The sequence below is a fragment of the Symphodus melops genome (assembly GCF_947650265.1).
Source record: "Symphodus melops genome assembly, chromosome: 20".
NCBI classification, from domain to species: domain Eukaryota; kingdom Metazoa; phylum Chordata; class Actinopteri; order Labriformes; family Labridae; genus Symphodus; species Symphodus melops.
The window spans coordinates 11545087-11556998 of NC_136710.1; the positions used below are offsets into that span (position 1 = coordinate 11545087).

Here is an 11912-nt window from a genome sequence, read left to right on the forward strand (position 1 = left end):
ATGTAAATTCTCTTGATAACTTTTACGTTGACTATAATCAATTGATTGGATCAGGCTACAGAGCTCAAACAAACCCTGAATCAGTCAGCCAAAGGCCAACAACCACAAACAGAACACATGCTTACAGTAATGACTGCCAGACACGGTTGGAACTTGATGAGCTGCAGCGTTAGACTAAACAAAACACAATTGTTCAGCCTGTTCGTCTCCCAAACAGGCGAGCGCTCACTTCTGATCCGTGTTGTGATCCACAGAACTATTCCTAAAGGGTTCGCACAGCACTGGAGCTAACTGATGATCTCATTTAGTTCAGTTCCAGCTCCTACAGTCAATACGAGAGGACAGCTATGTGAGAAAAACGACAAGGCTTTAACATCGCATATGATAGACCTTGGGAGCCCCCGTAAGAGTCAATTTACTGTACAAACTCCCCCCTCTTTAACAATCGCTGTGAAAAACAAGTCTGCAATATGGAGAAGGTGTCTTGATTGATAGTGCCACAGGAAAGGCAAATCTGCAAAAATGAATCGGCTTTATCCTGGTGAGCCCTATCTAATGCGATCGCTGCCGAGTATGAAATGAAATTCCATTTTCGATGACATCAAATTGAAAGACGAAAACGGCGAGAACGAGGTGGCATCCCTGACACTGCCACTTACAATCAGCGGCGTGGAAAGCAATCAAGGTGGCATGCGGCTTAAATTTCTCCCCTGCTCGCCCCCCCTCCTCCCGTCTTTTTTAATATTTTGGAATCATATGCTGACAATCACACATTTATTTTCTTTTATGAAGAAAGACAACGGAGAAAAAAAGAAAAGAATTGATGATCCCCTAAACAGCAGGTATAGTAACACAGCGGAAACTGTAGCAACCAGCTATAGAAATCTCCCTCTGACTCCCCCACACCCCCACCTTGCCTCCCTCCATTTCTGCCGGCGTATCAGGTAAGTCTAATCCTCAGATTAGTAATTGCCTTAGAGCGACTGCATTCAAATCACCAAACCAAATTATAGCAGAAAACGCTGCCCGCTGCAATTTCATGAGTATTACCGGGCACTCTTTACTCTCCCATTTTCCCTCTCGGAACATAAACAACAAAAGCGCCGAGGAGCAGCCATAGATTGAATTAAGCCGTAATAGATCCAAAACAATTTTGATAAAATTAGCCACAGTCGGCGGTACGCGGCAGCCCACAAAGGACGAGGACGCTAATAATAATTTGGCAATAAACAAACCAGCTCATTGCACGTAATCTCATTTCGTACTTTAATAGAACATTTCCAGATTGCTTTTCCTTCACCTTCTTTTTGTCACCTTTGGCACCTTTTTTGTTTTCCAGTGGGAAACTTTTTCACATCTTTGTCGTTTTATGTGATAATGAGCTGTTTTTTCGACCTAGTCTGCTTCGACTGAAAACAGGCCGACCTGTATCAGCAATCAGAGAGGGAGGGACGGAGGGAGGGGAGGGATGACCAAACATGTTTAAGCTCCTGTGGAACCTCTTATCAAGTAATTACCTCATTGAGCTCAATGAGGGACTGACTGCCACAATAGTTGCACAGATAAAATCATGCCAGAGCCATCAGGGGAGTTTGGAACCCTGATGACTCGCGGAGAAAAAAAACAAAAAAAACTGATTTCCTAAACCTATGCGTTGACACCAAAGTGGGTAAGTCATTACAGGTTTCATTAAGGTCAGTGGTGGCTATCTGTAGGTGTTTAGGCAGCTACTTTTTTTTTTCTGTTGTTGCTTGGAAAACAAACGAGGCCAGAGGCAAAGTGCGACATTTCCATATTGGTTTCCTGTTCCACATGGAGCCTGAAGGGCAATCGCATCCTATGTTTTGGCTACAAACACCATTCATGTGACCTCCATTTGCATGATGTTGTTTGTCCTATGCAAGTGCGCACTGGGAGGGGTTCTGGCCTATGCAAATCCGAAGCGTCTCTTGTGCTGGAGAGGCTGCGGCGATGAGGATGCGCAGGAGGAACAGCTGGCCAGAGCGCGGGAGGTGAAACCTCTTGGCTGGGTTTAAGGGCAATGTCCAGTTATGCTAGCTGCATCAGCCCCGAGGCAGGAGGATAACCGGGTATAAATTCCTCAACTGTTATTTTTTGTCTCTTTCTCTCTTTGCCCTGAGGGGCTACACTAGCTGAGCATTGCATACAAGCTGCTGTGGCTCACCCCTGATTAAAAGTGATCCACCTGGGCAAGAGTGCCGCTTTGAAGTGCAATGATAAAACAAAAGCTGATGGCTTGTGCTAATTCGACGGCTAAGTGAATTCATTCTTCGCTACATTACGGTTGGACGGCGTTATTTTCTGGCACGGGCTGAAACAGAAGCTGCTGCCAGAAGTAATAAAGTTAAGTGTTCTGTTAAGTGCACACACTACTCATCAGGTTTCGGATTTAAGGATGGGACGCAGGTATCTTAGGAGCATAGCCGCATATATGGCAAGAACACGAATAACTTAATCAATGGGGTTAAAGGAAGAGATGAATTTTCCCCTCCTGGCTTCTCCCCTTCCAGTTAGCTCAGCTTAATGACTGTTTAAATGTCCGACGGGCTAAAAAAGAAAGCCTCCCTCGTTGATACACTCCCTCAGTTGCCTGGTTACCTGCCCGTGCACTTATTGTAAGATTAGCTTGGCGAGGAAAGAAAGAGACAGAACCTGATACCTCCGAGATTACAGACAACGGTCAGCACCAGTCCCTCCCTCTCTCCCCCCCCCCCTCGTCTTCCCTTCTATCTTGCCACCCGACCCCAAGTCCCCTGTGAAACAGTGGAGGCCTTTCTCCGAGCCGCAAACAGGGCCGTCTTTCTTGTGCCCATCTCTATCTCTTCCCACTGACGGACAAATAGAGAGAGAGAGAGAGAGAGAGAGAGAGAGAGAGGGAGGGAGTGGTGAAAGAAGACGGTTTGTGTGGGAGGGCGTGTGTGTGCATGTTGTGTGTGTGCCACTTGTCATCACTTGCGATAAATCCTAACCATTAACTCCTTTAACAGGTTCTACTCAGCTGACAGCCACACGTGATTATAGGTAAAACGAAAAAAGAAAAAAAAGTTAAAATAGCAGCTCTTCGTCTCAGACAAATCTTACAACCATCTACAGTCAATTATTTTTCAAACCACTGCTGTAAAAACCTGCACATACTGTTCCGAGGCACACAAGTATCCCTGACTGTTTGATTATGTCTTCAGCTCCAGTGGCACCTTGTGCCAAAAAAACTGAATATTTTTAGATGCAGTGTTCCAAGAATCAGGAGCGTGACCGCTTCACTACTTCATCTAATATAGAGGGGCACGTTTTAACGCCATCATTTGAGCACACCTTCTCTTCAATTAGCGCTCTTGTGCAGCCATTAAAATACACTGCCGTTCACCGCAGCAGAATTTATCAAGAGCGAGTGTTTGCTGAGCCCTTGGGATACGAAAGGCATTTTGATTACCTGTTAGCATTGTTTATTTAATTCAAAAAAGGCTACACTGCACAATAAACGTGGGTGATATTACCCAGTGGACCACTCAACACTTTTACTATTCTATTACAGATTAAGTGCCCAAAGAATCACAAGGAAACAGTCTTTGTGCACAATAGTTTTGTCGATGTGTTCTAACAAAAGCACAGTTCATAAAAGTTACCGCAGCATTAATGCAGAGAGTAAATAAATAATTATATAAGTGGAGCGTAGTGACACACAATACATGCTGCTGCCGCAGCAGCAAATAGAGTGCCCTTTTAATTATGCAGGAGACATCCGAAAGCAACAGCACTCCTCACACTCTGGGAAGCAGCTCAGTGAATACACCATATTAGAAGCTGTTAGAGACAGAGCCAGGAGAAGAGAGGGGAAAGAAGTAAAAGGGAGGAGTGAAATGATTTTGAGAGGAGAAGTAGCAAAGAGGGAGGGGAAGAGGGACACGGAGAGATGAGTGGAGATTTTAAAAGAAACCACTGAAAGTAAGAAAAAAAAAAAGGCACGGCAAGGAGAGAGCGAGAGAGCACTATTGTAAGGAGGATGATGTTGTGGAGGCCGGAAAAACGAAGAGAGAAAAAGAGAAAAGGAGGCACAAGGGGCGAAGAAGATGTTGGGTCGGCACTGAACAAGGTGAAAGAAAGACAACAAAAAATAACCAAAAAAGAAGAGACACTCCAGCTCTGTTCTGAGAGAAAACAGCAGCCCAGAATTCTTAAGGAGTAAAGCTGACACCAGGTAAAGGAAAGATCAATAATTCATTAGACTACCATAGAAAACACATAAAACAATAGGTGTTCTTTCTCCTGAAAACGCAAATCAGCCAACTTCATTATGCATTGACTTTGTTTCTCGCAACAACAAGAAAAAAAAGAAAAAAAAACATGATAAAAGCACACACATTTCCTGGAATTTGAATATCACATCACCCCACCTACACTGTTTCCTGCAATGAAAAGCAAAAGAAAAAAGAAGGGAGGTAAGAATAGCTCAGGGATGGAAGAGAAGATAAGCAGGTAGAAGATGGCAGAAAATAATATATGAGGAAGGGTAAAAGAGGGAGGTGTCCAATTTCACTGCTGGGTCAGTGAATTGATGCAGACACTGAAGTGCAAAAGAATGTTCATATGACCCTCCTGACCAGATGTTCCTACTAAAAAAAAACCCAGACTGTTAAACTGACTCACAAACCTAACAAAGCCATATTTGTGTGGCATTCACTCACCTACATCTACCTTTCTCTCTTTTGTTTTTTTTCTTCCTTTCTGGTATGCTTTCACAAGAGGACAAGGCGGCCTTGTCACATGAAAAAGGGCAGAGCAGGGTTTGACATGGCTGGGGGGGGGTAGCCGGCCCCTGCTTCACTCCCCTCAGGGATAAAATAACTGCAAACCAAACCCGTATGTGAGCTGTCTACAGCACTTCGACACATATTTGCCAAGGTTAGTAGTTTTGACACCCATGATGGAAAAGGCAGTCTCAACACATGGCGTGATAAAAGCGAAAAAAGTTGAACGTGTTTGGCCGAGTGGTAACAGTACCCCCCCCCCCCCCCCCCCCCCCTTACAAGCTAATCTAAACCTTTCTCTTTCCTTTCAATATTACATGTGAATGGCACTCCAAACCAAAACAGATCAATACCGCTAACTTGACACACATTAGCACCATAAAGGCAACAAGACTACTGAGACTAGCCCTGTCAGAAAGCATTATGGTGGAGAGAACACTAAGAGGAAGAAACAGAAGACATTTAAGAGTGGTGGAAGGGGGGAGAAAATAACATGGAGATGTGTCTTCTTACCTGTTTGTTGTACTTGTTGATTGTTTGACTGCTGTATTCAGAGCAGTGGTCAGATCCAAGGGAAATGTTATCTCCGGTGCCAACAAAGGTATTGGCAGGGGGCAGGTCCTGAACTGCCTGGTGCTTTTTACCAGCTGTTGGCGATTGCGGGTGAAGCTGGACAGTAGGGAGTGGCGAACTGGACTTGTAGTGGCGGGCCAGGTCCGGGCTCCCCGGCCCTCCGTTGACTGAACGGTAGCGACCCATGCCGGGACTGTCCGACAACTTCTCGTTGACACTGTCGTATCGCTGCCCGTTGGGTTTGGAAGCCTCCACAGTGACAATACTGCTGTAGAGGGGCTGTTTAGATTTCTGTTTCTTCTTATCTTTCTTGGGCTTTTTGGACTTATCGTGCTGCTGGGGTGTAAAGAAGTCTTCGTGGTCCTTCTTCCCGGCCTCATAGCCATTCTTATTCTTGGGGCGGCAGTAACGGGCCATGACGACAACCAGGATAATGAGGATTACTGTCATGATGCCTGAAACTACTCCGATGACAATGCTTAACCTCTGCTTGCTGAGATCATAGTTGGGGTCACCTGCAATGTTTGTGTTCAGGGAAGTGCTCAGGCTCCGAGCCACCTGGGCCTCCACCACTGTGGAATTGGAAAGAGTCTCGTTAACGTATACATGAACTAATGTGGTGGTGCTCTGTGAAGGCTGGCCACTGTCATTCACCTGGATTACTAGTCTGTGGAGGCCAAAGTGCTTTTGCTCCAACTTCCCCACCAGCGAGATGACCCCAGTGCCCCCATCTATCTCAAATAGCCTAAAAGGGTTTCCCCCAATAATGCTGTAACTCAAGTCTGCATTGGGACCGGTGTCGGTATCAGTGGCAATGACAGTCCTGACTACAGTTCGGATGTTACTTGACGGAGGAAGGAGAGTGTAAGAGCTGTTTATTGGGAAAGTGACAGTTGGTGCATTGTCGTTTTCGTCCATGACAAAGAGTGAAACTGTGGCAGTTGCGGATTTTTGAGGGTCACCGCCGTCCACCGCCTTGACACAGAAGGTGTATGTAGTTCTCGTCTCTCGGTCAAAAGACAGGGTGGAAAAAATAGTCCCAGTGTCGTTCTCAATTGAAAAGTCCTCCTCCTCCTCGATGAAAAGACTCATCTCAGCGTTTTGGCCTTTATCTGCGTCAATGACTGTTACCATGCCAACTGGGCTGTTGGGCTCAAGGTTTTCTTTGACATAGAAAGTGAACACGTCCTGCATGAACTTCGGTGCGTTGTCATTCTTATCGGCCACAAGGATGACCACTGTCGCAGAGCCCTGAAGGGTGTTTATGCCCTTATCTTTGGCTATCACTTTGAATTCGTAGCGCTCAGTTTGCTCTCTATCCAGAATGGTGTTTACCCGGATGTCACCGCTGTCTGCATCAATAGAGAAAAGCCCGTTCACTGATGAGTCCAGAGAATAGGCTATTTCAGCATTCTTTCCACTATCTGCATCTATGGCTGCCACAGTCGTCACTCTCTCGCCAGGGGGATTGTTTTCTGGAAACGACACTTCTACCACATTCTGGCTGAAGACAGGAGGGTTGTCATTAGTGTCGCCCACCTTGACGATAAGAGAGTTATTACTTGCCAGACTCGGGCTTCCAGAGTCCACAGCCACAATGACCACATTGTATTCCTGTGTGGCCTCATAATCCAGCGGTGCAGACGTATGGAGGAAATATTTCTTTTTATTCTGCTCGCCTTCCATTTCGCTGGCTGGTTTGAGCTGAAAGGGAACATCCCCCACCACTGTGCAGGTGACAATACCGTTTTCCCCCTGATCCCGGTCAGACACCTGAACCAAGGCAATGGGTGTGTCCACCACCACATCCTCAGCCACGTTTGCTATCCCATCTTTTAAGAATATGCGTCCAATTTTCCTGATCTCTATAGCGGGAACATTGTCGTTCTCATCCTTGATGTTTAACACCACGGTGGCCTTGTCCATTTTCGGCGGCTGGCCTCGGTCACGGGCCATTACTGTGAACCTCAGTTGGCTCACTTCTTCACGGTCAATGCGGTGCAAGACACTCAGCCACCCTGTGCTCTCATCCAACCTCAGGAGCCGCCTTACTGACTCTGTGGCTGCCCCGAACACATATTCTATTTGACCATTAACCCCCACGTCTGCATCCGCCGCTTTCAGCTGAAGTATGGGGGCACCAGGGGAGCTGTTTTCCGGCAGGTCAGCCTCATACACGCTCTTCTCGAAGCGAGGGTTGTTGTCATTCACATCAGTGATCATCACCCTAAGAATGGCCTGGGAAGAGCGAGGAGGATCACCTCCATCCCTCACACGCAGTGTCAGCTCATATGAGTCTCTCTGTTCTCTATCAAGGGCCCCTTTAATGATGAGTTGAGGCTGCTTCTCTCCATCAGTCGTGTCAGCAACTTGCAGCTCAAAGACACTGCTCCTGCTCGCGCCTTCCTCAAATCTCCTCTTCCCGGAGAACGAGTCCCCAGAAGAGCCCAGGCGCCTTGTGTTTTCCCCGTTGTCCTGGATAAGCTCATATCTCTCTATTCCATTTCTTCCAAAATCTCTGTCTGTGGCTGTGGGAAGCAGATAAAGGGTTCCAATGGGTCTGTTTTCCTCCACAGACAGTGTCAGGACAGGGGAGGGAAAAGACGGAGTGTTGTCATTTATATCTAATATGATGACTTTTCCCTCAAAGAGGTCAACCCAGCTCTGAGCCGGTCCGATGACAGACACTTCAAAATCTATGAAACACTCATTTTCATCGAATATCATTTGGCACTGCTGTAGTTTTTCACGGTCTATGCGTCTCTCATTGGTGGTGAGTTCACCTGTTATGTTGTCTATTTTGAAAAAATCTGAGCCTGATTCAAGCGTGAATGTCACCTCACCGGAACCGGCGACGATGCCCAAGTCACCGGCTACGTTCCCTACTCTGACATCGGCGGGTCCCTCCTCAGCCAAACGGTACCGGAGCACCTGCTTTGCAGCGGGCTGATGCACAAACTGCAAGATGAGCATGCAATAGTACAAATAGTCCACTGCACCAGAAGTCCTCATTGTTCTCCCTGGAAAAATGTCCACTTATAATAAAAAAAAATGTAAAAAAAAATAAAATAATTAATCACTACAGCAGAGTCCGAATCTGTAGATGAAATATCGTTTTCATTCAGAGCTAAGCCCTCTGGAGCGGGATGCGTGAGACTTCATCCTCCGGACGACTTCCTACATCGCTCCTGCTGCAGTGTAAAGCAGCAAGTCTCTTCTCTGCTTCTCTACCACGGACACTGGATGTTACTTGCTTTTTTCCCCCTTTGATTTAGCGATGCAAAAAAAGCCGCGATGATATCACGAAACACACCAGAGAGTCCCCACTGCACTCCGGGCGGTGCCACAAATGTTTGAATTTCATGCGCGTAAAAGCCAAAAAAAATGTCACAGTCCGAGCATCATCAAACCACCGGGAAGTGAATTCAGTCCATATCCCGTGTTTTTTTTACTCACAGTTTGGGGATAGAATGTTCCTCTTTTGGCGAGGCTGCAATATTCCTCTTTCCGGTGATATGTCCACAGATTATTTAAATGCCCGCGCAGTTTCCAAACTCATCACACGGTGAGTGTTGACTGCGCGGAGTCTCCGTTCGTGAGGATGTTCAAATGAGGTATTTTACCTGTCCGGTTGCTTACTCTGCTCTCTTCCTCCAAGTCAGCAAGCAGAGAGAATAGTTCTTTCCTTTTTTTTTTCAAGAGACAACTCCACCGTTTTTTTGTTGGTTTTTAACAATAAAAAAATCAAGGCTGTGTTTCAAAAAAGAAAAAGCAACAGAGAAAAATACAAAATGTAAATCCTTTAGTTTTTCAGGAAGCGCTGGTTGAATTTCCTCAGTGTGTCCAGCACATTCAAGCCTGTTCCCTCACCTGCAGACGCGCCGCATGTGTTGGCAGCCCCTATCTGCAGCACTGTGAGAGGGATTCACAAATGATATTGCAGTCTGCCTCTCTCTCCTCTCGTTCTCTCCCGTTCTCCACACCCCCTCCGGTTTGCTCTCTCTCCCCCCCTCGGCAGCGCACGTAAACAGGGTCGGACTTTGTCTTGAGCGTCGGGTTCAGACAACCGGCAGCACCGTCAATATTTGACAAAAAGAAAAGGACAGAGGAGGAAGATGCTTTATAATGTCGTTTTTTATCCGTGTTTCACTGAGATTTTTACACTTTCTGAGCAAATGAACCCTTCTTAATTCATACTTATGTTTCTTTCGTTGGTGCCAGTCATCATGGAATGCCAGTATGCACAGTTTTGTAGACGTTGTAGGTTTGATTGATTGCATGTATGTATGTGGGTACAGGGGTGATGGCACTGGCGCAAGAAATCGCTTATGTGACAAAAAAAATGCAAATCCAATCATAAGTTTTGCGCACTCTTAGGTTCGCTTAAGTTATAATATTGACATGAAATGGTCGACAACCTCAGTGCAGCAGTTCAGGACAGGCGAGGCGGGACGGTGTGCGCAGTGCTGTGGTTTCCCTGTGGTTACTAATATGAATGCGTGTGGTCGGTCGCCAGTGGCTGTGCTCTCCGGCTCAGCGTGCTTTGGTGTCTTTCGCCTGTCTCGTGCAGCGCTGATCAGTCCACTCAGCATTGAGGAACCTGACGCTGTGGTTATGAATTCATTTGCGTAAAGAGTAACGAAGACAGAAAGAATGATCTATAGGGGGGGGGGGGGGGGGGGGCAAAAAGGGTGTCATATTCGGCCACTGCGCAAACCCAACTAGTGTACGACGGCGTGTGTGTGTGTGTGTGTGTCCCCTCAGCTGCCTGCATGTACTTGTGATGGGGGAAAAAAATGTTGAACGTTCATGTGATGCTGTTGGTCCTTCTGGCAAGATTCATGCGTAAATCCTCCTGAGGGCGCACGTGAAAAGCAAATCTGCACCTTTTCTTTCTCGTTCTTTTTTTGTTGTTGCACGGATTCGAATACAACATGAAGTGTGTGCATTTGCTGTGTAAGAGGAAAAAAGCAGTTGAAACTCTGTCTTTTCTGATTTTATTAACGCGCGTGCATGAGGACACCCTCCGCTCTTTGATGGAAACGTGGATGGCTCTCCATGTGTTTAATATAGGGAGAGTGCGGCGCTGTGTCTGAGATTATACAGTGAACGAGTGTAATGAGTGAGTGAAGGAGTGAGGGACAGAGTTGGAGAGAGAGAAGGGGGGGAAGCAGCCAGTCTCAGCAGCTGCAGCTTTCTCAGACGGCTGTCTGAATTCCAGCAGTGGCTTTATCCTTGCTTACTAGCGCCCTCTATCGTCCAATTCAAATCAAACCCTCTCAAAAGGCTGTAACAGAAGTACAAACTATGAGTCAGAGTTGTCTTTTAAGTCACTGTTAGATTATTTGTCTTCATTGAAATGTGTGATTTAGACTTAAATGTTGTCTTAATATGAATAAGGTGACTTTGAGAGAGAGATTTTAAGGGTGTAAAGGTTTAACCACTTCCATACACACTTATTTTTGTAAGCTTACTTTATTAGAAATCTCAATCTTATCCAACCTAAATTCAGTATAAAAGCCTCTAAACTGCCTCATGTGCACCAGTGAGTTTGAAATCTATTGTATCAAAGAAGACCCACACAAAAACACAAAAAATAACTCTGCGTCCCAGGGCCTTAAAAACAAGCACATGCAATGAGGAATAGAGCTCGCAGACGATCCGGAGACGGTGTTTACTATCGTCGTTTTCCGAGATCAAGGCTCCAAATCATCACTGAAAATCATTATCATAGATGTGCGTGGCATCGATCTGGCTCTCGAGTGGATGAGTGGTCTAAAACGATGCAGGGGAAAGCGCTCGAGTGGGTTTCAAAAGACCGAATCGGTGAAAAACGAGGTGTTTTGAAAATGAGATGTTCAAAAAAAAAAAAAATAGAAAAAAAAGATTGACTCATACGCCCAGGTGATGACGGAGAGCACACAATTAAAACAAGTTCTGAGAAGAGATAAAACATTTGCCTTTCCACCCCCCCCCCAAAAAAACAAATTCCTGACTGAAATAAATTCACAAAAAATGTCCTTTAAGAGTGTTAGCAAACTGCGTTAGCCTCAGAGCACACATCTCAAAATATTTACCTCTTGCTTTATGTTTTCCTTGTTTTGCTCATGCCTCATTGACAGTCTAGACGCACTAATGAAATGTGCGGAGAGAAAATGAGAAACTTGGATGATTTCACAGCCTGCTGAATTAATGGTCCCCGTTTTTCTAAACATAATAAGAGAAGCAACGCCTGCCTGTCCTCACTGAGTTCATGCTTCACGCTGTGACTCCGGGTACAAGTAGTAATTATACGACGGCTGTCAACACAAAATGACACCTGTGCTGTCCAGTGATGCGCAGATGAGTGAAGTGGGGCACTTCTTTTTTTTTTTTTTTTCATTAAAAACACCTAAATGTTATTCTAGGTTAGCCCTGTTGATTTGATATTTGTATCCTGTGGGTCTATTCTGGAGACCATGAAGCTGACTTTATACCTTTTAAAAGGTACACAAACAGCATACTGCCAATGTTAAGAGGGGTTCTCAGGGAAGGATCAGAGGCTGTATCCATGGGCATTGGTCAGAATCAATC

General features: G+C 45.7%; 1 protein-coding gene across 1 annotated transcript in view; it reads right to left on the reverse strand.

Moving 5' to 3' along the window:
* pcdh7b (protocadherin 7b) overlaps positions 1-9444 on the reverse strand; it is a 113942-nt gene extending 104498 nt beyond the window's left edge. Inside the window, 1 exon segment of the mRNA XM_079371383.1 lies at positions 5280-9444. Coding sequence (XP_079227509.1) covers positions 5280-8351 — 3072 coding nt within the window. The 5' untranslated portion in view covers positions 8352-9444.
* Positions 9445-11912: the final 2468 nt, after the last annotated feature.